Below are 24,094 nucleotides of genomic sequence, written 5' to 3' on the forward strand. Positions count from 1 at the left end.
GCGCGTGGCTCTGTTGGACTCTCTCGGCTCCTCCCCTACAGAGGAGGCTTCCATCAGCTTCGCATGGAAGCCAGCCCTGTAGCCCCCTGCTACCAAAACTTTCTCATGCAAACTTAATAAACTGACACTCATTTCCACAGCAGAATTGGTTGTTGGTGGATTTAAAACAGAGTTATCTTATTTCGGACACTTACATTTTAGGAACTGCAAAATACTGTCCTCATGAACTCCTGTTGACAGGTTTTCTGTATGAAATTTTGCTGAAAATAGAGAAAAGAAGCTTATTTGTTAAGTGGAAAGGAATGTTTGTAGTGTCCAGAATTAAAAAACTGGTCGTTGAACTTACTAGCCTTTAATTTGTTGGACTGGTACATCATGGCATGTCATTTACTTAGTTCAGTGATAACTTGATTTCCACTAAGGTTAGACCCAAAATATGTAAGATCAAAGCCCAAAAGTACTTGAAATTTTCAGCTAAGTTCCTTGGGAACACAGAGAATATAGGGACATCGTTGTTTTGAGTTAAGGTAGGACAAATTAGTGAGACAGAATCACAATAATATGTGACACTAAGTAACCAAAAGGGAAGTTGGGGAATGAATGTTTGTCCTTTAGCAGTGTAGACCAGGACCGATGAAGAACTCGGTGGTGCACAGGTGTGTCTCATGGTCATGGGCACGTACCCACTCAACTTTACTGTAAGACAAATACTGAACCTGTTGCTCTTCCTTCTCATCGCTTGTAGAAGGCTCTTGGTTGTTTTAGTATAAAGCATTGTAGCTCATGGCCTACATTACGGGACCTCTGTTGTGCCTTCAGCCCACCCTGATCCGCCTGAAGAACCAGAAGTTTTAAGTAAGAACAGTCACTCTGTAACTCTGTCTTGGTACAAGCCGTTGAGCGATGGCGGTTGTGACATCCTGGGCTACAACGTGGAGAGGAAAATCCCAGGTGTTGGCTGGCAGTCGTGCAGCAAGAGCATTATTCAACACACAGAGTTTATGGTGGATGATCTCATGCCAGGGGAACCCTACAGATTCCGCGTCTCAGCTATAAACAAAGTAGGGGCCAGTGAGCCGGTGCACTTCCCTCAGACGGTGCGGCTAGGTGAGAACGAGAGATGCCCCCGTGGAGGACTGCAAGCTGCTGTAGACCTTGTGTTTTCGCATGGCATGCCTGCTTCACCCATTCCAGGCATCTCCTGGAAGAGTTCACTCTGCATCGTCTTTCAGTGCTTTGCTGCCAACACAATAGAGGAGAAAGAGCTTGGAAAAATTATTCTGGGCTGCCGTGAACAAAACCTGCTGCGTTGTTAGTACTCAGCACTTATTTCCTGCAGCCTGCATCAAGCTGTCTTGCAGCCTGCACTGCATCCATGTGTTGTCCGGTCACCTTGAGTTTCTTTTCTGGTGGAGTTAGGATGGAATGAGCCAAAAGGGGCATGTTGGAATGCATTCAGGGTAACAAAGACCCTGGTACCAATGCAGCGCGTGGGCAGTGTTGTCTTCTTCACCCATCTTTCTCTTTCTTTATATTATTTATGTATCTTTTTCAATAACAACCCAAAAAAGAAATGCTGGAGGACACGGTTCCTTTACTGTCTGTTGACGAAACTTTGGAAGCTACAGTGGGATGGAGAGCCACTCCCTCAATCTTTCTTTTCTTGCAACTCTTCCCGTGATAGCCAGTGCCCAACAAATCCCTCGCAGTGAGAATAATAATTAAAAAAATCCTCTTTTGTTTAAGGCTCAGACATGTGATGACGTTTTGGCAACATAACTGCCAGTGCCGGACCCTGATAACTCTGCACATGCTGATTTTGTCTACAGCAAACTCAAAGCACTCTGGGCAACAGTCCCCTCATGCTCAGGAGCATGCTGCTTTTGGGAACTCGGCGGTGTGCTTTACATCCCAGTCAGCATCTCCATGTTTAATGCATTTGTCTTGATTTGGAGTATCACTGTCATGCAAACAGCATGCTGTTGGCAGGGCTCCTTCCCGAGTAAAGAAGATACAGAGAATTTTGAAATTGTTTGGGGTTTGAGAATTTTTACTGTTTCTAAACTAGCATAAATACATATTCTTTTTTTTTTACTTTCAAGTCTGGGATGAATGCCACTTTTAATCTTCTTTTTTTTGTCCTTTTTACTGTTTCTTGTCTCATTTCAGAGGTGGTTCGTTTCTAAGCATTAAGATCTAGACTCTGTAAGACTGTTTGAACGCTGGTGATGGGTAAATGAAGATGAACAAAGAGTGTGAAAAACGCAACCACTTTTGCATGTGTATATATAAATTGAGCTGGTTTAACTGCTGGGAGAGCTTGTAAAGTTATTTTGATATTATCTTTGGAAGCGTAAACTTTGGGTGCTGCCAATAATTTTTTTTTTCTTCAGTTGTCTACAACAGCTAAAGAATCTATAAATGAAGGATGAGATGGTTGGATATTTTACAGAGTGATCTTGAGTGCCTTAAAGCCAGATTATGATGTTCTTTGTGTTAATTCCCTTTTTTGTAATTACAGAGCCTGCAGTTACAGTCACCCATCCTTTGGTGGGAGGATCAGTCTCAGAAGGTGAAGTGGCTCGCTTGGAGTGCAAACTGTCAAGTGAAACGGAAGAGACAGTGACATGGTTCAAAGGAAAAGAAAAAATACAAGCTGGAGGGAGATACGAGATCCTCTCTGATGGGAAAAAGCAGATACTCATCATTCACGCATTTAAACCCGAAGATCAGGACACATATACCTGCATGGTTTCTCCAGAAGTCAAATCTGTTGCCAGTTTGTGTCTTGAAGGTACAGAGGGTGCATTCCTGTGATGTTCTCAGTTCTGTTTACGGACACCCAGGGGTGTCTTCACAGCCTGGGCTGGAATGCTTTTTATTTTACAAACTGTGTTAACGATCCACAAAGAATTGTTGTCTTCCTTAGATAAGAATTTCCCGAGTCAGCTATTTAAGGTGTGATACAGTTGTGTCTATGTAGGTTTCTGATACCTTTTGAGATGCTATAGGGTATTCTGCCCAGCCTTCAGCTGCCACTTCAGAAAGTGGGGGCTCTTTCATATGTTCCACATGGTACCTGCCAGCCCCAGTCTTAGACATCCCAAACGGCTTTGGGTCATAGTGCTGAGGAAGCCAATTTGTGCCCCTGTGGTGGGATTCAGTGGCCCACAGACAGGCAACTACTGCCAATGAGGCCCTTCAGGATATCACCCCCGGCCTCCATCTCCTTCTCCCAGGGCACTCTTAGGTCCTGTGTTTCATCTGAGAGCCACGTGTGGATGCCCAGCAAGCCTGGAGCATCGCAAGTGGCCCTGGGCATGTCGGTGTGTCCCAGAGGGTAAGTCACAACTTAGACGGAAGTATCTACAGGTACATACCTCCAAATGAGGTGGGAGTCTTAGCTCCTATTACAATCAGTGGAGATCTGTTCAAGCTAGTCAGTGAAATCCTGTCCAGCTGTAAAAGAGGAGGAAAAGAAAGAAAAAAAAGTTGTTTGGCCATGTTTTATGCACATGCATAGAATTACAGGATAGCGGAGGTTGGGAATGACTTCTGGAGATAGTGTAGTCCACTCCCTGCTCAAAGCAGGGTCATGTAGAGTAGGTTGCCCAGGACCATCTCCAGTTATATTATTTTCACATTTTGTTCTCAACAGAATGGATAGTTAAATGCCACTGATACCCTTCTGCCCAGGCTTTAGAATAACGTTTCCTTGTGCTTTCTCAGAGCTTATTTTGTTTTATCTTATCAATTCAATTCTCCTCAGTTCCCACTGTGACAATGCTAAAGGAGATCGCCCGGGGAGCAGCACCTGCAAGCCAACCAGAAGAGCTGGTGGATGGCCATGTCCAGCCCAGCTTGCCCCCTGAGGCTGCTCAGGAGGGCGACCTTCACCTTCTATGGGAAGCTCTGGCCAAGAAACGTCGGATGAGCCGGGAGCCCACCTTGGATTCCATCAGCGAGGTGCCGGAAGAGGACGAGAAGCTTCAGAAGTTGAGGAAGGAGGAGGCAGAGATGTCTCACTATTACTCGGAGGAGTACTCCACGTGTGATGAGCTGGCTAGGACAGGAGAAGCAGATTTCTCTTTCACAAGCTCAGATGATGAGTCTAGAGCTGGGACTCCTTCACTGGTGAACTACCTCAAGAAAGCTGGGAAAACAAGTGTCAGTGTTACTAGCAAAGTTCAGTCCGTCTCCAGAGGCAAATTGTGGAAACAGTGGGAGAAATCCAGTGTGGAGACTGTTGTGGCTGGCCCCCCTGCATTACCAGATTTAGATGATCCTTCCATGAACAAGGCGGCTGTGAAGATCCAGGCTGCTTTCAAAGGTTACAAAGTCAGGAAAGAGATCAAGCAACAAGAGTGCCCTGTGTTTACTGAGACCTTCAAAGATTTCTCTGGCGAGCCTGGAAGCACTCTCCACCTCGAGTGTGTGGCCCACAGCAAAACTGACATGAAAGTCCGTTGGCTGAAAGACGGGGAGGAGCTTTCAGACGGTCGCTACTATCACATAGACACTTACAGTGATGGGACCTGCTCTTTGATTATCACCGGCCTGGACAGGAAGGATGCGGGTAAATACACCTGTGAGGCATCCAATAAATTTGGGAAGGTTTCACACAGTGCTAAGGTGGTTATCGGCACTCAGGAACCCCAAGTTCCTCGTAAGGAGAAGCAGGTTAAACAAAGCACTGACAGTGAGACAGAGAGCTCGTCTGGCAGTGAGCTGGATGATGCTTTCCGTAAAGCAGGAAGGAGACTCCATAGACTCTTCAGGGCCAAGATCTCAACAGAGATATCTGATGTGGAGGAAGAGCTCTTTGTCAGCGCAGATGAAGGGGACGTAGAGGTGGTCGACCATCAGACGTATCGTGAGGATGACCAGTACATCTACATCAAGTTTGAAATCCTGTCTGAGGCAAGAACTGCCGCCACTCGATTCAGGGAGATGTTTGGTGCTCTGGGAATTCCTGTGGAGATTGACATTTTGGAACAAGGCCCTAGAAAAATCGAATTGCGTATTGGGAAAGCAACACCACCCACCCTTGGGAAGTTTGCACCGCCAGTAGTGAGACCTCCACCGCCTTTGCTGACTTCTGATACAGGTAGGTGAAGAAAACCTGATTATTCTTTGGAAAAGACAGCTGGAAAAGGTCAGAATATTACCTCTTCACTCACAGTAACTTCCAAAAAGCCTTTTTTTTCTTTGTTTTTGGTTTTGTTTTTGTTTGTTTGTTACAGATATTGTTCTGGAAACTTTGCACTTCTGGAAAAAATTATGAATTTTGTATTGTTTTTCATTTTGAGGGAGACAAAGGAGGTTAGAGATGAAGGAAGGGGCTTCAAAGCACTGACTTATCTACAAAACTGCTTTTCACAGTATAAATGTCTCCTACTACAATAATATGGCCATAAATGCTGTAGTTACTATACTTAAATAAATGAAACCATTTTCAGAACAGCCCTGAGGGACACAAGACATTTTGGCAAGGAGGGGAACAGAGGCAATATGTAGTTTGCAGCTGTGGTACCGCTATGCTTATGGTGTTATGGAATAACTTCCTAGGGCTTGTCAGGGAATTTCTTCCTGACTGTTTTCATAGAGAAAAAATAACAGTCTACAATTAAAAAACCTAGAAACCAGAAGTGTTCAGGCACTGGGTAGCAGCGCTCTTAAAATACATCTTTTAACACAACCAAGTTTTTCCTTTCTTCTCTCCTAACTACCCTGACTTTAGCTCCCATGTTCATGACTGAGCTCCAAAACCAAGAGGTGCAGGACGGATACCCAGTCAGCTTTGACTGCATTGTCGTTGGCAAACCGCTGCCCACGGTTCGCTGGTTCAAGGATGGGAAAGCTATTGAAGAAAATGATCATTATATGATCAACGAGGACCAGGAAGGGTGCCACCAGCTGATCATCACAGCTGTGGTCCCCACTGACATGGGTGTTTACCGCTGCCTCGCTGAAAACAACATGGGAGTTGCTTCAACCAAGGCCGAGCTTCGAGTAGACTGTAAGTCTCAAAATCACTGTAGAAAAACCAAGGGAAGGGTCCTGCTGAGAGGTGGATAATTTTATTTTTCAATAAAAACGCCGTTTACTTTAAAAAAATGTATGTGTTGCCCACAAAATGTTTCCCTTGCAAACCTCGGATTCAGTTGGGGTTTGCCAACTCCAGGCTTTTCAGATAAACAGAGGTGTTTCCCATAATCCAGGGACATGAGGGATCTTGCTGCAGCAGCAGTAGGAAATCGACCTGCCAGAGACTCAGATTAATAGGGAAACTATAATTATAGTAAGAAATATAGTTTCGAAGCTCAGATTATAGAAAACACTTCCTTTCCCATTTAACAGTGACCAGCACCGACTATGAGACAGCAGCAGACGCAACAGAGACGTCTTCTTACTACAGTGCCAAAGAGTATGTTTCAAGGTAAAATATGGAGCTCCAGCTCTTTCTAACTTCTGACTTGATAAGATCAGTATGATTACTTATGTCAAGCCTGTTTTGGCTGTATCTAGCAGGGCCAGTTCCGTAAAGGAAGAGCCAGACCAGCCGAGATGCAATAACTGCAACGGCTGCGCAGACTTGCTCTGGCTGCCTTCAGGCTACCCTGGCTATTTCTTCCCAGCATCACTCCATTATTTTAATGTCATATGGTGCTGAATCTGTTGGCATGATGACAAAACCCACACACCAAATTAACCTAAAAGAGGTGATTTTGATTCTTACCTCTTTTTTAGCTTGCTCACTTTCTTCTTTCTAATTCTAATTGCTTCTTAGCCGAGAACAGGAGGAATCTACCACTGAGGAGGAGCAGTTGCCCCAGATCTTCGATGAGCTTCATGATATTCATGTGGCATCTGGAGCATCACTGGCTAAATTTCACCTGAAGGTGAAAGGTGAGGAGACCCCACAGCGCTGTCAGTTGTTCCGGGTTTGCTAACAGGTGGAAGTGCTGGACAAGGTTTTTCCATGTCCTGCTCTGCAGCTCTGACCCCCGTCCGTGCATCTTGCACCACGTTGGCACAGACCAGCCAGAAGGATGTGTTTGTGGTGATGAACACTGACTTTTGCAGCAGACTGGGGCAGCTTAAGTGTCTCATTCTGTGTCCTTGTCTCCAGGCATAATTACAGACATACACTCCTCAAAACTGAGTCCTGCAATACTCTGAGCACATTAGTTATGGATGAGCAACAAGGAATAAAAAGATAGTGAGGGTGTCCTTACTCTCTTTAATTAATGAACCAGTCCTGGACTTGCCTCACTGGATGAGGGGGGTTGCTGCTACAACCTAAGAACTGCTAAAACATCCTGTCTGTGGTAGGGAGAGGTGGGGATTCTCTTGTTTCCTCTGCCTATAAAAATGAAAACTGTTTTGTCTTCAACTTTTCTCTTTGTGTACGCTGCAAGTCAGACCTAAGTGTTACCTATCCAACCTGGAAGGCATTTGAACAGGCAGCCAATAAGGGAAGGGCCAGAAACTGAAGAGAAAGGAAAGAACTTTAACAGATAAATACAATTTCATGAATTTGCAACCATTCCTAATTGGGTAAAACCTTGAAACAGCAGCCCTGGGCTAGGCTGAGGATTCCTTGGCTCCTGCTCAGAAGGATCTGCTCGGAGATGTTCCCCAATCCGTGTCGCCAATGCATTCTGTTCTCCATGTCTGTAACTGTTCCTCGCAGGGTACCCGCAGCCTCGTCTCTATTGGTTCAAAAACGGACAGCCATTAAAGGCCTCGGATCGCATCCTGAAGACTGATAAACAGGAATTCCACTCGCTGGAAATTCGTGATGTCACTAAGGCAGATGCTGGCCAGTACTCAACATTTGTCATCAACTCTGCGGGTTCTGCATATTCATCAGCCAGGCTGGTAGTCAGAGGTTGGTACTGGGCTACTTTGGCACCTGATTTTCTTTATTACAGTGGCCTTTTCCACTTTATATAGTTGTTTTTCTTAAGAAAGCCTACCAAGATTAGTGGAGTGAAGTGGGGGGAAGCCTGTAGGCAAAAGGTGACATGCTATAATCTTGGTTTACCTAAATTTACAGTGTGTCCCAAAGATGAGACACGTCACTTCTCTAGGGTCTGGATAACCATACGTTCCTGCCCAACCTCTTTAACCTTAATGGTTCATTTTATTAAAACTGTGGCATTCTGATAAACCATGCTAACATTTCAGCATACTATCTCCTGCAAGGAGTAATCCCATGGAGTCACTTCTTTTTCCTTTCTTCAACTCATGAAAGGAAAAGTATTTGTAATTTTGGATTTTCTCCTTCTGTTACAGATCCTGATGAGAAAGAAGAGCCATCAGAAACAGGTGAGAGAAGCCATAGCAGGTGATAACAGAACCCCCCAGGATTTTTTTCAGTAGTTTAAATTCACACAGAACTTGTCACTGTGTTTCATCAATAATGTCATTTTCAGATTCCCATGAGCAGCTGATACCACCAAAGTTCCTGGAAAGATTTACTAACAAAAAGGTGAAAAAAGGTGCAAGCATCACATTATCTGTGAAAGTTGAAGGTAAGTGGATAAATACCTTGCCTCTCTGCACAACACTTACATTGCATAACTTCATGATGCATTCTAGACTCTCTCCCAAGTCATTGTAACCTCATCTTCTGTCTCTGAAGTCTGGGACTCTACTCCCAACGTTGTAAGAGAATCATAGAATTACAGAATGGTTTGGGTTGGAAGGGACCTTAAAGATCATCCAGTTCCAACACCCCTGCCATGGGCAGGGACACCTTCCACTAGCCCAGGTTGCTCCAAGCTTCATCCAGCCTGGCCTTGAACACTTCCAGGGATGGGGCATCCACAGCTTTCTTTACAAAAAAGCATCTTACTCATCTTCCACTCCATTTTCCTGTATGTAAAATCAGGGATAATAACACTTATTAGTCTTATGAAGATGTGTTGATTAACAGTTTTGGTTTTACAAAATTATTTAATATCCTTACGTGTGCGCTGTAGAAAGGTTTATGTTATATATATTGCCTGTTATTGTTGGAAAAGTGTCGTGAAACAAACCAAAATAGCGTTTATTCAAAGCATGGCTCATAATTGCAAGTCAGGAACACCATTAAGAAAGTGAAAACTCACTGCATTGGTTTTCCTTTAGGACACCCACCACCAACCATCACTTGGCTGAAAGAAGAGTCTCAGGAAGATATCCTTTGGATCAAACCAGACACTCCTGGGTATAAACTTGCCAGTTCAAATATGCACCACAGTCTAATTCTCTTGGATGTGAAAAAGAAGTACAGTGGAGCTTACACGTGCATTGCTACCAACAAGGCTGGCCAGTCCATCTGCACCGCCACCCTGGAAGTTGCTGATGGTAAATCTTCCTTCCAACACCAACGCATTCTCTGGGAATTTTCTTGCCTTGCACATGATGACACTCTTTACTTCTATAAAGTTTTAACAGCAGCATCTTGTCTGTACAGAGGACAAGTCTCAGAAACAACCAAATTAAGCACAAAAGAAAAAGAAAGGCAATGTAAAGTAACTGGAAAAAGTCACTTTTAAATAATTTGAAGTGTTTCACTCTGCTAAGGTATTTTGCCCTATATAATTGCCTTAAGGCAGCTAGAGTTACTTGATTCCCATTTTGCAGAGCTTTCCAGGGCCTGTCCTGGCCAAATTCCTTCACTAAGACATGAGACAAACATATACAGGCTGGGAGTAGGGACAGCACTGTGAAGGGCTCAATTTTTCGGTTATCTTTCATTGCATCCCACATTTTTACTGTAGCAAGAGCTACAGGAGCATAGCTTGAGCAGTCTAGAGAAATGGGGCAGTCATACATCAGTGTAAACAGGGAGAGGAGGAAACTATTTGCATCATATGAGTGGGAGTATGTATCCCACGTCAGGAGCTGCTAAGGGGGCAGATTCAGTATTCCAGTGTTCCCAGTAATCCATGTCTAGAAAATGTGCCACATTACATAAAAAGAACATTCTCTGCCTTCTATCCTCTAATGATAAACCCTAATCTTGCAGTGAAAGAGGCTGAAGTTCTGACCCAAGAGCGCGTGATGGTGTCAGAAGCCATCATGACCACACTGGGGTAAGTGGTTGACCACCCATGCTGAAGGGGAGCACTGCAGGTACCACCCTGGAGAAGTTCCCAGGAGACACTTTGAGGCTGTATTCCCTTTGGACATCTTATATTCATCTCTCAGCACCAGTGTTAAAATAGCTTGAGGATGTAAAGGGCTATAAATACTGTAGTATCAATCTCAGCCATTTATGCTTCTCAGGGAGGATAGGAACGAGGACATAAAAAAAAGAGGGTAGGTCATATAAAACTCTCACCATTTTTCCAACTCCTAAGCAGAATGCCGAAAATAATCACAGGGTCAAGGTCTGACGGTTACTTGCCAACACTGAACTACGCTGGTGCTTTAAGGAAAAGGGGTAGATGAAAAGGTCCCGCTCACAAACCTCTGGTTTACAAATGCATTGAGGAATAACCTCCTCAATTCACCATTCTTGGCTTGGATACTGGGCAGATACAGTCTGAAAAGTGGCATCCACCTGAACAAACATTAGCATCTAGAGTACATTTAGCCGAAAAGGCTTGGCCAGTCTCCCTCTGAAGAGTAAGAAAATGAAGAGATCTGCAGTGTGAATTGAGATGTGCCACCACAACCTCTCCCAGGGTTGTACCGAGGCTCTCCTAGGCATACTTAGGGATATACAGTTTTGTAAGAAAGTGAAGAGATCAGCAGTGTGAATTCAGATATGCCGTCACAACCTATCCCAGGGTTGTACCGAGGCTCTCTTAGGCATACTTAGGGATATACAGTTTGTCATACATCAAGTGGAATGAGCTTCCTCCAGCTTCCTGTGTACTAACAGAGAATTAGGGCAGATCAGCTTGACCAGCTGTGGCGCCCTCAATATCAGAAGGATATTGACCAGTTGGAGCGAGTCCAGAGGAGGCCACGAAGATGATCAGAGGGCTGGAGCACCTCTGCTATGATAAAAGGCTGCAAGAATTGGGCTTGGTCAGCCTGGAGAAGAGGAGGCTCCGAGGAGACCTCATTGCAGCTTTCCAGTATCTGAAGGGGACCTACAAGGAAGCTGGGGGGGACTTTTTACAAGGGCCTGTAGTGACAGGACAAGGGATAATGGGTATAAATTGAAAGCGAGGAGGTTTAGATTAGATATCAGGAAGAAGTTCTTCATGGAGAGGGTGGTGAGGCACTGGGACAGGTTGCCCAGAGAAGCTGTAGATGCCCCATCCCTGGAAGTGTTCAAGGCCAGGCTGGATGTGGCTTTGAGCAACCTGGTCTAGTGGAAGGTGTCCCTGCCCATGGCAGGGGGGGTGGAACTAGATGATCTTTAAGGGCCCTTCCAACCCAAACCATTCTATGATTCTATGATTTATATCCTGCCTCCATAAAGCACAGGAATAGCAGAGATGTTGACTGCAGGATATTAGTTTTTTGACAGACCTGTATTCTTGGGAAACACCACAAACACTCTTCATCAGAAGGAGGCAAATGATGGTAGTTGTTCACGTCTGTGAAGCCATTTTCCCTCAGGGTTAACAATATAAAGGTTAACAATAACTTTTTTTGCTGCCACGAATGCATTTGGTGCTGGTAAAAGCTGTCAGTGTAGCAGGTCTTTGGACCTCAGAGCCACTGTAGTACCAAGTCAGCTTGCTTCCCCAACACATGGGCATCCTGATGTGATGAGAGCAGATCCTTTGGCAGGACCACAGCTTCTGCATATTCTCCAGTCCTTGGTTTCCTGATGAAACCATGGGAAATTGTTGAGCATTTATTCACTGAAAACAGATTGAGACCACAGCTCCCACTTGACATAATGCCTCCAACTGTAATAGTTTTATTTCAGTGTCAGCTGGAGTAAAGTCCGAGTAGTACCAGGGAGATGGAGGCTGCGCTGTTCTGCAACCCACTACCTGAGCAGCCAACTCTCCACAAGAAACAACATTCCTGACATAAAGGTCAGGAATAAGGACAATTCTCAGATGGTATTTGTCTCAAAGGCTAAGACACCCAAATGTTTCTGTGCCCACATGAGCCAGGTGCCCTGATTCTCATTTCTTAGAGTGGCCCTGGTGAGTATCAGCCACCAATGCCTGCAGTCCAAACTGGAGTCCTAATTTAAATATTCCCAGGCTTCATGAGCAAGGTGTGAGGAGTAGGGGGTGTTTCTCATTTAGCACTCTTTACTACATATCTTAAAACTGCTCTACTCTTTCTTTTTCAGAACCTTTCATCCTTCTGAAACAAGGGAAGGTAAGAGAAGCTATTTTTTCTCTCCTACTCCTGCCCTTCACATCTACAGCTGAGGTTGTCTATGTAATTCATGATTACCACCTACTTTTGTCTTGTTTTACTGAAACTGCCTGAAATGTTGGAACTTTTCAGGACTAGTCTGTGTTCAAGGGTGAATTATTTGAGTGAAATGTGAGCAAATAGAGTTTTAAAAATGGGGGAAGTGAAAAAAATTAGACCTTCCTTCCACAGAAGCTTTTGTTACTCAAAAAATATGACTTTCAAATGACATTGCCTGCTTAATAGCAAATTCTCTCTTTTGCAGGAGACCTCGAAGTTGGTAGAGAAGGTGTACCCAAAAGCCCTATTTCATTAGCTGATGTTGGCTCAGAAGAGTTCTTCCAGAAACTCACCTCACGTATCTCAGAAATGGTATCTGCAAAAATAAGTCAGGGTAAGTAGCCTGGTAAACACAACTTGATTAGTGTAGAAAAATAAGCAATCGGGGTTTGTTTTTTTTTTATTTTAGGTATCATTTGGACTTTAAATATCAGTGAGATTTATGAGGTGGGTTTTGAGTCAGTCATCCTACATAAGCATATCAACATCTGTAAATGTTTAGGACTAAGAATTTGTAGTAAGAGTCCATCCAAACTGCATGTCTACAGTTTCAACCTAGGAAAAAAGCTATTACAGTAAATTAAGATGGCTAATGTCCATTTTATGCATACAGTGTTTATTTAAATCAATAGGAGCAACTGTAAGCTTTACGGTATAGGGCCACTTGTAAAAATGGAAGTGTATTTTGAACATCTTAGGTGTTTCAAGTTCCTCAGATATTCATCACTCCGAAGCAGTCCTGTTTTGAAGACTTCCCACATCTTCAAGTTTTTTGCCCACAATGGGATTTAAAATCAGGTTGTGGCTGAAAGCCGTGTGTACAGCTGTGAAGTAATCCAGTGATTTGGTGAATTAAATTAAAAATCCGGGTTTGTGTAAAATCTTATTTTGAAGTGTAAACCAAGGCATTACTTCTCCTACAGATACTCTTGCAGTGGCAATACATGCAGTAGGCATGCAACTTCACGTATTGAAACATCCCAATTATTTATTTAGTCCTAAATATCAATAGGAGATCACACTAAATACTACAGATTATCTTCCTAGGGAATATTTGTTTTTATGAAATGGACAGTTATTATGGATTTTGTTCATGTTCACATTGGCTATCTTTATTTCACATTTTGCTGTTGCTCTGCTTTTTAGCTACACTTCGAGTGCCAGGTGCAGAAAGCGATGATGAATCCAAAACTCCCTCTGCATCTCCTCGCCATGGACGATCCAGACCTTCATCCATTGCTCAGGAGTCCTCCTCTGAATCTGAAGATGGGGATTCCAGAGGAGAGGTATGAAATCTTTATGGACAAGTTTGGCACAAAGAGAAAACTTTACTCAGAATAACCAAACTCCTATGGTTTAAGGATCTCCATTCCCTTTAGAGATGTACTTCCCTTTAGTAGGTATATTTAGTAGGTAAAGATTGGCCTGTGATACAGAGCACAGAGAATGAAATTCTGATCCTCACTGTGGGATCTTGAACAAGTAGTTCAAGTCAACATGGTCAAAACTTACCCATTATTTGGCATCTTTTGCTTTCGTGGCTGAGTTTCCGGAAGTCAGAGTTTTATTTTCTGTGGCCTTGGATAGAGTGGATCAGAAGAACGTTGTTGAAAAGTTCTTAATTAGAAAAATGAGAATTTTGTGAAAATTAGAAATGTTTTGGGTGTACGTTTCAAACACTTCCAAAAAAAATCAAATCTTTGGAAATGTTAACCTATTTTGACAATTTCAGGCCCATCTTTGTTTTGCTTGGTGAGAAAATTCCACTGTTTCACGGTGTATATCCAAAACACCTGAGATGATAGTTTTGAAAAAAAGGCTTGAGCCTCCTAGAGACTTAGTCTTCCACTTGCCAAAAGCAAGCGGTGATTCTCTTCGCTGGACAAGGCTGGAGAATAAAACATTAAGCACTTATGTTCTGCTGCTGTTACCATATTCTGTTTCCAGAGCACAGATTAACTGTCGTTTCGTACCTGCAGATCTTTGACGTCTACATGGTCACAGCTGACTACGTGCCCGCTGCGCCCGACCGAGAGACCATCACTTTGAAGGAAGGCCAATACGTGGAAGTCCTTGATTCAGCTCATCCTCTGAAATGGCTGGTCAGGACGAAACCCACAAAATCTAGCCCCTCTCGACAGGGCTGGGTCTCTCCAGCTTATCTGGACAAGAAATTAAAGGTGACTGATGAAGCTGTGGTTATTTTTCCTGTAAAATTACTCGCTCCTGTTGCGGTTTAAGAGCCGTCCCTTTGGCGGGAGCGATGGATGAGGGTGGTGTTGAAGGGGTCTGTAACATGACTGGACTTTTTCATCCACCAGCAAAAAAGAGATTTCACACTGGTTTAGGAGTGGTTGAAAGAGACTGAGAACTAATGAGGGATATTCCTCAGTATGCATTGATAAAAGTACTCTTAACTTACAAGAACCATGTTTCTTTTTTCTTGTATTTCAGTTGTCACCAGAATGGGGAACAGCAGAAGCTCCTGAGTTCCCTGGAGAGTTTGTTTCTGAAGACGAATATAAAAGGAAGTTAAGGTGAGCTCCTGTCATTTGGTATTTCCACCTTTGAGCTTCCCTGCCTTTTGAACGAACATGAATGTTGGCACCTAGGTCCCTCCTGTCAGAGTCACTGGTTTTGTTCTGCTGAGTCCTGCCACCTCCCCTTTCCCGGAATCAAGCAAACCTTTGATTCTCTCAGACTTTGTGATCTTTGACTGGGTTTTGCCAGTTGGTTTCAGCCTAGGAAAATTCCAGGCAATCTAGATTGTATTGGATGACTTGAAAGGAAGATTTTACATGCTGTAATTCTGGAAGCTCTCTGGTTTCAGAAAATCCTAAGCTGCAGTACCTCTGTACGTTGGGGTACCCGATATCTGAGGATGATGTCTAAAGAGGGGGTGAATGCACTCAGCCTTGTGTTACTCCCTTGCAGTGCGGCACACTACTGAGTGTGCTCTCATGGAGAAACTTGCTTTCTGGATTGCATAAAGTGGCACTGAAGTTGCTATTGTCCACTTTACACAGGTCCTCTTGTGCTCCTGCTCTGTTTTATCTGCCCTAACAGTAGATGTCTGTAAGGTAGAGGGAAGTGTCACTCCATGAGCAGGGTGTCTAAGTTCCTCTTATGGTCAGAGGGCATCTAGTCAACACGCTCCAGGGAATTTGTTCCTCTGACCATATCTCTCTACTTTAGAGCCCAAAAGTCTCTCAGCATGTCAAGGATAATTGTGATGACTTTTCTGTGATTTCTTTTTGCCTATTTGTCTTCCCTTCAGTGTTCTTATTCAAGAGCTGTTGATCTCAGAAGAGGATTACATTCAAGATCTACAGTTCCTCCAGACTCATCACCTTAAGTACACTGAGACCTGTTCCAATGTCCCAGGAGCTGTCGTCAGTCAGAAATCCACCCTCTTCCGAAATATTGATGACATTGCTCGCTTCCACTCCAGGTGGGCATTCCCACGTGCCTTCAACGGAGACCGGAGTGGCTCACGTACCTGGTGTCAGAGCCACGGTAACTGTTGTTACTGTGCAGGATGGGGAGCACTGGCAGTGCTGAGGTGCAAGGGAATTGATGGTCCTTTTGGGATGATAGATGATGGCATAGCTTAAGTCAAAGCACAGGGTTGGGACTCCCACAATACCCTTCAGTGCTTCAAGGCTTCACATGTCCAGCTTACTGCTTTCCCTTTTAAGCAAATTTATTTGAGAAACAGAATTATTATAAAAAGGCAGCATGACCTTGCAGGCACTTCAGTGGTGTCTTCACAGACACACACATTCATCTAAAACCGATGCCAGCGTCTATGCACTCAGAACACATCCAGCTGTAGCAGCTGCTGTGGCACAATGCCTCTGCCCACTCCAAGAAAGGATTTACTGCCGATCTGCTGTTCCCAAAGTGACTTCCCAAGGTCCAGGCTGAAATACTTTACTTGCCTGGGAGGGGAGGTGTTGTACAATGTCCCGCGTGCCTTAGGTTTTCCATTGCTAAGGGGCTTCCTTTGAACCTTGATATCCTCATGGGAAATGATTGTTCTCGTGGCAAGTCCCTGCCAGCACAGTGAGAATCACCCTCTCTTCCTAGTTTTCCTACCCTGTGATCCTAACTTCTGTTTTACTTTGGGGAGTGTGTGGATAATATGCATGCACACAGCTCAACAAACAGCCGGTGTGTGGCATCTTCTCCGATGTACGTGTGCTTCCGTCAGTGCTCGCAGCATCCTAAGCAGGAGCAACCAGCACGGAGTTTGAGCAGGTTGCGATGAAAAGTATAGTTACTCTGGGAAAAGGGTTTGGGGGGCACCCCTTCTGCAACGGGGAGCATGCTTACGGCGGCATCTCCGATGTACGTGTGCTTCCGTCAGTGCTCGCAGCATCCTAAGCAGGAGCAACCAGCACGGAGTTTGAGCAGGTTGCGATGAAAAGTATAGTTACTCTGGGAAAAGGGTTTGGAGGGCACCCCTTCTGCAACGGGGAGCGTGCTTATGTGGGAAAACCAGCATTTTTCCTGGCTACACGATGAGACTAGATTTCCCTTCTCTTTCCTTCCTCTCTCTCTTCTCCCTCCCTCTCCTTTCGTTCTTCCCCAAAAGTAACTTCAGCCGCGAGAGGTGATGCTTGTCATCGGCTCTTGACACTGTTAGAAATCTTTGTGCCTGTGAAACCACCTCGACATCCTTTGTGAAGCAGAGAGAGGATCTCTGCCTTCACTTACACGTGTGGCTCATTGATCCTTAAACCGACGCATAAGGATCTGGGGAGGGGTTCAGCTCCCAACTTGAGCTAAACCCTTGGAAGTTATCCCTACCTTCCTTGCAGGGCATTTCATACATTCCAGCTAAGAGGGACAGTGTCATGCTGGATGAAGAATTGAGAGCACTGAGAAGTTGAGTGCTCACATGGCAGCATCCCTTCTTTTCCCCAGGCATTTCCTTCAATCTGTGTTATCCTGAAATTGCCTGATTTAAAAGTCTGTCTGCTGGGGTTGTGTTCCAGCCTCATTCCATCACCTTCTCCTCAGATGTCCTTTTCCCTTTGCCTCCGCAGTGTCTTCCTCGGAAGCTTGCAGCAGTGTGACACAGATGATGACGTGGCCATGTGCTTTATCAAGCACGAAGCAGAGTTTAATAAGTACATCCAGTACCTGGTGGGGAGGGTACAGGCTGAGTCAGTTGTTGTCAGCAAAGCTATCCAGGATTTCTACAAGGTAAAACAGTAGCCAAAGTACCTGCTGAGCATGCATCCTGTAACCCACTGTGTCAACTACTTATTCACAAATGTGATCCTGAAAAGGATTATTAAATATTGTTGTGGGAAATCATTGTAAATATAATATTTTTGTATTCTCTGCCTAGCTCTTCCTGGTCAATCAATATGGGAGCATATTTCCATATCTTATGCATTTGTGGATATTATAAAGATATGAATGTAGTTGTGATTACGTAACTGATTAAGGGATGTTTTAAGGGTCACCACGTTATAAGACCAAGTGAAGTCACATAAAAGATTAATATAGATAGGGAAATACTATTTCTCCTCTCCAGCTGCTCAAGACTGAATTTCACTAGTGAAAACACACACACAACACTCCAGATCCATGAGAACATTCATGTTCACGGATCCTTTGAGTATCTGCACGGCTCCTCTGTCCATCCAATACCCCTACCCAGAGCCTGAGCGCTTGTTACCCTTTCCACGAGCCTCCTACTCGCCATCTAGTCCAGCTTGATGCTCGCTAGAAAACCAATGCACATGTTCACACTCACCCCACGTTCACAGATCCTTCAAATTATCAGCACAAGCTCTCAGTCTCCCTAATATCCATGCCTGGATCCTGGATCCCCTCCTTGCATCTAGTCCAGCTTGAAGTTTGCTGGTGAATTGCACATGTTTGCACCCACATGCACCAGGTCGGTTGGAAAGATAAACATCCAGCTCCATGGCTAAAGGGATGGGGGAGGGTTACAGATGTCCAAAATCTGGGGTAGTAAGGCCTGTTAGAACTATCCTGTTTGGCTGCGTTAGATCTATGAACATTTTACATCATGATCATATGAGCATTTTACAGGGAGTAATCTTTTAAAATGCTCTTTATAACAACCTTTCCTCATTCTTATATATATTTTTTCAGAGATACACAGATGAAATTTTAACTAATGAAGATCCTTCACAGCCACTTATCCCACCACTGCAGCACTACCTGGAAAAACCCATAAACAGGATCCAGCAGTACCAGACTATAATCAAGGTGAAAAGCTTTTGTTAAATCCTTATGTCTGATAGGTTTATGCTCAGCTTTGTGCAGCTTGTGCAGCAAAATTTTTATTTCATATGTCTTGGCTTTCTTCTGCTGCAACTACAGTGCAAAGCTGTGTAAGCAATAAAGACCGTAACTATCACCAGTGATGGTGCTCTTCAAATAGATTTTTAGATGTAAATCCAGGTAGAGGTTCAGAGTCTCCAACCCCATAAATTACAGCAAGCTTTATCTCAATGGTCTTTAAATATATGCCTATTAAATATATTAAAAAGATATGCTTTTATGCATAGAAATGAATGTGTGTATGTACCTTCATATTAGATATCAGGAAGAAATTCTTCATGGAGAGGGTGGTGAGGCACTGGGACAGGTTGCCCAGAGAAGCTGTGGATGCCCCATCCCTGGAAGTGTTCAAGGCCAGGCTGGATGAGGCTTTGAGCAACCTGGTCTAGTGGAAGGTGTCCCTGCCCATGGCAGGGGGGTTGGAACTGGACGATCTTTAAGGTCCCTTCCAACCCAAACCATTCTGTGATTCTATGTATTGACATGTATGAATTTATTTCACACTAAGCAAAAGTTATGTTATAAAAATAGGCAATTTCCAATGCGTAAAAAATGAAATTACCAGTTTCTCTCCTTGTGTTTTATACTGACACTATAGTAAGATGAATTTTTTGTTTTCTGAAAAGCTTTGCTTCGTTCTACTATCCTGAAATGTTTCATTTTTGAAGTTTTCCTCTGTCCTACTATCTCAGGTTCTAGCCCAGACCACAGATGAAAGTTTTAAAGTAGCATTTTACAATGGTATTTTTCATGGGAAGTAGCAGTAGGCTAGTCAGGAAGACGACTGCCAAAATCTTTCTGTATTGTAGTGTTACTGAAGTGAGCAGTTTGAATAGTTTTGGAAGGTTCAAATTAACTTTCTGATTTTGAACGCCTGCCTCCACACAAACACCAACATTTTAAAGGGTCTCTTGGGAGAGAGAGTGATCATGCCTTCATTGCTAAAAGAGAGGAACAGGAGCAAATATGGAAGGAAAGGAAAACTGCCATTTCATATTTTTTCCATCTTCTGTTTTTAATCTAATAGCGACTCTTAGTTTAGCACTGTCACGTGAATTGCTTGCCTGATGGTGTCGTCAGGTAAGCACAAGAGAAATGCCATGGGTACGTTTAGGATTGGTTTGGGGTTTCTTTGGCTTTCAGTCACTGAAGCATATCTGGTGTTTACTTCAACTTTGTTTAATATCTGGTGATGTAAGGAAAATCCCGACCGGCTAGTCAGTGAGGTTGTGCAGAATGGGTGGGAAAGAGGAGACTTTGTTAGTTAAGCAGCACGTGGTGAAAGAATGGGATAAAAGTTGCTCAGATGAAAGAGCTGGAACAGATATTGAGAAACTCTTTGGCTACCAAGGAAATGATTTTTTTTTTTTTCCCCTGACTGCCCAGTAACATTTTCTTCATTCATCTACAGGAATTAATCCGAAACAAAGCAAGAAATAGTCAAAACTGCACTTTGCTGGAGCAGGCTTATGCCATCGTGTCTGCGCTCACCCGAAGGGCAGAAAACAACCTCCATGTCTCACTCATAGAGAATTATCCAGGGACCCTGGAAAGCCTGGGTGAACCCATCCGACAGGTAACTGGAATTTCCCAGTCAGTCAGTGCTATGCACACCTTCACTAGTTTCTAAGTAGCCTTAGGCCCTACAAGAAGCTCCTTTAGAAGTGATACCTGAAAGAGAGTATCTGCTTACTCCCTTTCTTAATGCTCAGAGAGATGGGTCTCCTGGCTTGATTAAGGTTTGCAGCACCAGAGCGTTGGTGCTTATGGAGCAACTCCCACACAGTGCAGTTATTTGCCTTTCCAACCCGCTCATCAAATAGGGAGACATTTGTTCTGGGTCCCCAGATGATTTCAAAACACGTTATTTTTTTCTCTCTCTCTTGTTATCGGCAAGCTACACGGGCCAACTCTTGAAATTACTGGCATCAGTGAGCTTTCCTGATTATTCCTCAAGTGTTAGAAGTTCACTGGGCCTTTCCAATTGACACCATTCATAAGAAAAACCTGGTTTGCTGGGGTGTCGGTACAAGGTGGCATTGTACACGTTCCATATGCTCCATGTGAGAACTTTAAATCAATTTATGGATGTTGTCCCACAGCTGTTCATATATCTTCAAAAGAACTGTGTGCTTCTCCAGGTCTCTTTCATGAAACAGGGGAGCACAAAGGAAAGGAAAATCTCTGCAGTTTTATGCAGAGATGCATAAAGTGATGATGTAGCAGTAAACATTCGTTAACTGTTCACTGTAACATGGTAGTGAGGCATCACTGTGGTAATTATTCCAGTTTTCACCTTGTGCTCTTCCTTCTTTTTTCTATCAGGGCCACTTCATTGTATGGGAAGGAGCTCCAGGAGCTCGAATGGCATGGAAAGGACACAAAAGACATGTCTTCCTCTTCAAAAATTATATTGTGATCTGCAAACCGAAGCGAGACACAAAGACAGACACCTACAGTTACATCTTCAGGAACATCATGAAGGTCTGATTATTATACCCTCACCTAGAGCATTCCTCTGTTGCTGAGGACTTCATGTTTACATCCAGCTTCTGGTTATCTACATGGACCATTTCACTCATCCTTTTGGGCTGTTCCTTTGTTTCTGAAAGTCTTTGAAGCACAAGTAGAATCTATGTCTATCCCAAAATCTTTCTGTTAAACCTGTCAGAAACATGCCAGAACCCATCAGACTCAAGGCTGGGTTTTACCGTGCAGCAATGAGATCACATGTACAAATATTTATTCATCTCTCTTACCTTGTTGAGATAACTGCGTAAGTGCATGATACTGATGTGAATTTTGCTGTCTGAAAAAATTGCTAGCATTTGTAGACCTTTGTTATTGGCAGTCTGTGATGTTGGCAGTAAATTGGAGGAAAGGCTGTTTAGTCGTAGACTACATTCCCAGTGGTTCTCTCTGCTGGTTATGCCCTTTTTGGACACTAATTCCTGGTTTAGAAATGAAAAATTCAAAAGATTTTACTAGTTAGTATTCAGACATTCAGGGCTCGGGTTAAAACTAAAAGAAACTGCAGGAAAAGTTTTCTCAAGGCAGTAGATGCTCAACTCCACTAAAGACTAACCAACCATGGTTAGTTAAAAAAGTTATTTAGGATAAAACCCATGGTGTTCTTGACAAGCCCAGTCAGGGCCATCTGTTAGTCTTTATCTCTGACCTCATTGATATTCATAGGCAGAATTTATTTTCCAAGGGAAAAAAAAAAAAAGGATGCTTTGTCCAGAGTGCCTGTAGTCCCTAATTGTGCTGTTCCTGGGTCCAACAGCTCTGCACTGTAGGGGCGGAGTACCCCGCCCTTGGGATACCCTTTAATGCTGGATGTTGTTTTCCTGAAATGTGATAATTAGCCCCAGGAATTACGTCTGTTTGTTATCCAGAAAGACAGGTATATTGGGAAAGGATTGCAAAGGGACCCTTACTGCTGTTCAGCCAAAGCCATGTTGCATTGCTTATGCAATCTGAAAAATCCTTAAAAGCAGCTTAAGTTATCCCTTCTGCTGTTGGAGCATCTCATATGGCTTTATTGGGAGTGGCATCCCTCGTGTCCACGGAAGAGGGCACACTCCGGCAGCAGGGGTCCTGCTGGTGTTTAATAGTTGTTTCCTTTTCAAACCTTGATTGAAGATGGTTCTGGTCCACAGAAGCTAGGTCCAGATCAGAACTGTCCTAAACTCCAGGATTTCAGTTGTGGGAAAGTTTCTGCCTGAAACTCATCCCTAAGGACACAGGATGTGTGTTGACTTCCTTGTCCTTCTGCCACGCAGCTGAACAACATCGATGTGAACGACCTTGTGGAAGGAGATGACCGGGCGTTCGAGATCTGGCACGAACGGGAAGACTTGGTGCGCAAGTACCTCCTTCAGGCACGCACAGTGAACATCAAGAACTCCTGGGTGAAGGAGATCTGTGGCATACAGCAGCGGATCAGTGAGCCCATCTGGAGTGAGTATGGCCCGAGTGAGCCCAACCCTCACGGTTTTTTCTTGGATGGTCTTCCTGATTCAAGAAGGAGATTAGCAAAAGAGTGAGAGAAACCATTTAGGTTATCTGCCACCTCTTAAATTGAACTAAGGTTGGAGGTTTTCCTTTAATCACATCACAGACTGCTGTAAATAACAACTCGCTCGACTTGACAGCGCTCAGGATGGGACAGCGGTGTTTACCCCACTTACCAAGAGAACCCCTTACCATTTACCCCACTTCCCGTCAAGAGAACCCATCTCTTGATTTTTACCATTGAGAGATTCCTATTTACCATCAAGAGAGCCGAGACTGTATATCGCTCAAGTGATTAAATCTACACAACAGAGGTCTCATGGGACCTGTATAGATTTTGAGGGAATACCAGAGCAGATGAGTAACTTTCTTACTACTCTTCAGTGTCCATAACCCAAGTATGGAAACACAGGCTGATGAGCTGAGAATATCTGGCTATCCCTGGCTGTTTCCATGGTGTGGATTGCCTTTGGAGGATCAGAGTCAGAAGCTGAAGTGGTGGCTCATCTCCCTGTCTTCATATTCATGTTTTTGTCAATAAGCAGAGGATGTTGTTTTCCAGTAAAATAGCCAAGAAAATGTGTGTCACTCAAGAAGAGAAACACGTCGTTGAAAATCCTAAAATGCAAATTGCAGTGTTAACGCTAGAGATGTGTTTGATCTGGCAGGGATGGCAGAAGGGCAGATAACCACAGAATTTGGTGGCAAAGGCCCTGGCCCACTGCATGAAGAGCATTAGGCAATGAGAAAAGCAGTTTCAGAACCTGACACAGAGTCCTACTGCTGCCAGTATGAAGCCCTTCTGTGACTTTGTTGGGTACCAGATCCTCCACTCCAGACTTAGGGCTTATATTTTATTAGTGCATCTGGGCCACACAGGTTTGCTTTGGATTTTCATCTTGTCAGTCAGGCTGCTCCATCCTTAGGGTCATTTTCTATGCACAAAGTTTATCAGCAGGGATGTTAGATCTTTACTGACCAGGTATAAGCTACAAATGGTGTCCTTTGCAGCATAAGGAAATTTGACATCTTAAAATGCCAGAACAGAACTAGATTTAGTGTATATATGCTGAAAAGAAGTCTGGCCATTTTATTTTTGTGTTTTTAGTGAGGTGTTCTAGTGAGGAAGACTATCAGAATAATTTTGCATAGTTTCATATGGTAGTAATAAGTTAAAACAAAAGTCCCTTAACAAAGCATAGATTTTATTGTATAGAGAGCAGCAGATTGCCAGTTTGGGTATTAGGGGTGCATTCTAATTGGGGAGTTATCTTAAATGATACACCTGTGCTGTTGGAATAATGGATGTGCTTATTAAAATTATGACCTAAAATGCTTCCACACGTCCCATTTTTTT

The 24,094-nt window shown here is 43.7% G+C and overlaps 1 protein-coding gene across 1 annotated transcript in view; it reads left to right on the top strand.

Annotated features, from left to right (window-relative positions):
- LOC104509234 (obscurin-like) overlaps positions 1 to 22,683 on the top strand; it is a gene marked incomplete at its 3' end in the record, with an annotated part of 25,168 nt that extends 2,485 nt beyond the window's left edge. Inside the window, exons 3-24 of the mRNA XM_010151107.1 lie at positions 820 to 1,107; positions 2,522 to 2,794; positions 3,770 to 5,107; positions 5,741 to 6,019; positions 6,361 to 6,439; positions 6,791 to 6,909; positions 7,697 to 7,894; positions 8,302 to 8,334; positions 8,442 to 8,540; positions 9,139 to 9,357; positions 10,022 to 10,088; positions 12,266 to 12,294; positions 12,599 to 12,727; positions 13,540 to 13,679; positions 14,373 to 14,573; positions 14,848 to 14,930; positions 15,671 to 15,844; positions 17,445 to 17,604; positions 18,529 to 18,645; positions 20,132 to 20,296; positions 21,046 to 21,204; positions 22,506 to 22,683. Coding sequence (XP_010149409.1) covers positions 820 to 1,107; positions 2,522 to 2,794; positions 3,770 to 5,107; positions 5,741 to 6,019; positions 6,361 to 6,439; positions 6,791 to 6,909; positions 7,697 to 7,894; positions 8,302 to 8,334; positions 8,442 to 8,540; positions 9,139 to 9,357; positions 10,022 to 10,088; positions 12,266 to 12,294; positions 12,599 to 12,727; positions 13,540 to 13,679; positions 14,373 to 14,573; positions 14,848 to 14,930; positions 15,671 to 15,844; positions 17,445 to 17,604; positions 18,529 to 18,645; positions 20,132 to 20,296; positions 21,046 to 21,204; positions 22,506 to 22,683 — 4,527 coding nt within the window. The remainder of the gene's footprint in view (positions 1 to 819; positions 1,108 to 2,521; positions 2,795 to 3,769; positions 5,108 to 5,740; positions 6,020 to 6,360; positions 6,440 to 6,790; positions 6,910 to 7,696; positions 7,895 to 8,301; positions 8,335 to 8,441; positions 8,541 to 9,138; positions 9,358 to 10,021; positions 10,089 to 12,265; positions 12,295 to 12,598; positions 12,728 to 13,539; positions 13,680 to 14,372; positions 14,574 to 14,847; positions 14,931 to 15,670; positions 15,845 to 17,444; positions 17,605 to 18,528; positions 18,646 to 20,131; positions 20,297 to 21,045; positions 21,205 to 22,505) is intronic.
- Between the last annotated feature and the right edge of the window lie 1,411 nt (positions 22,684 to 24,094).

Source organism: Eurypyga helias, unplaced genomic scaffold, assembly GCF_000690775.1.
Source record: "Eurypyga helias isolate BGI_N326 unplaced genomic scaffold, ASM69077v1 scaffold19364, whole genome shotgun sequence".
NCBI lineage: Eukaryota > Metazoa > Chordata > Aves > Eurypygiformes > Eurypygidae > Eurypyga > Eurypyga helias.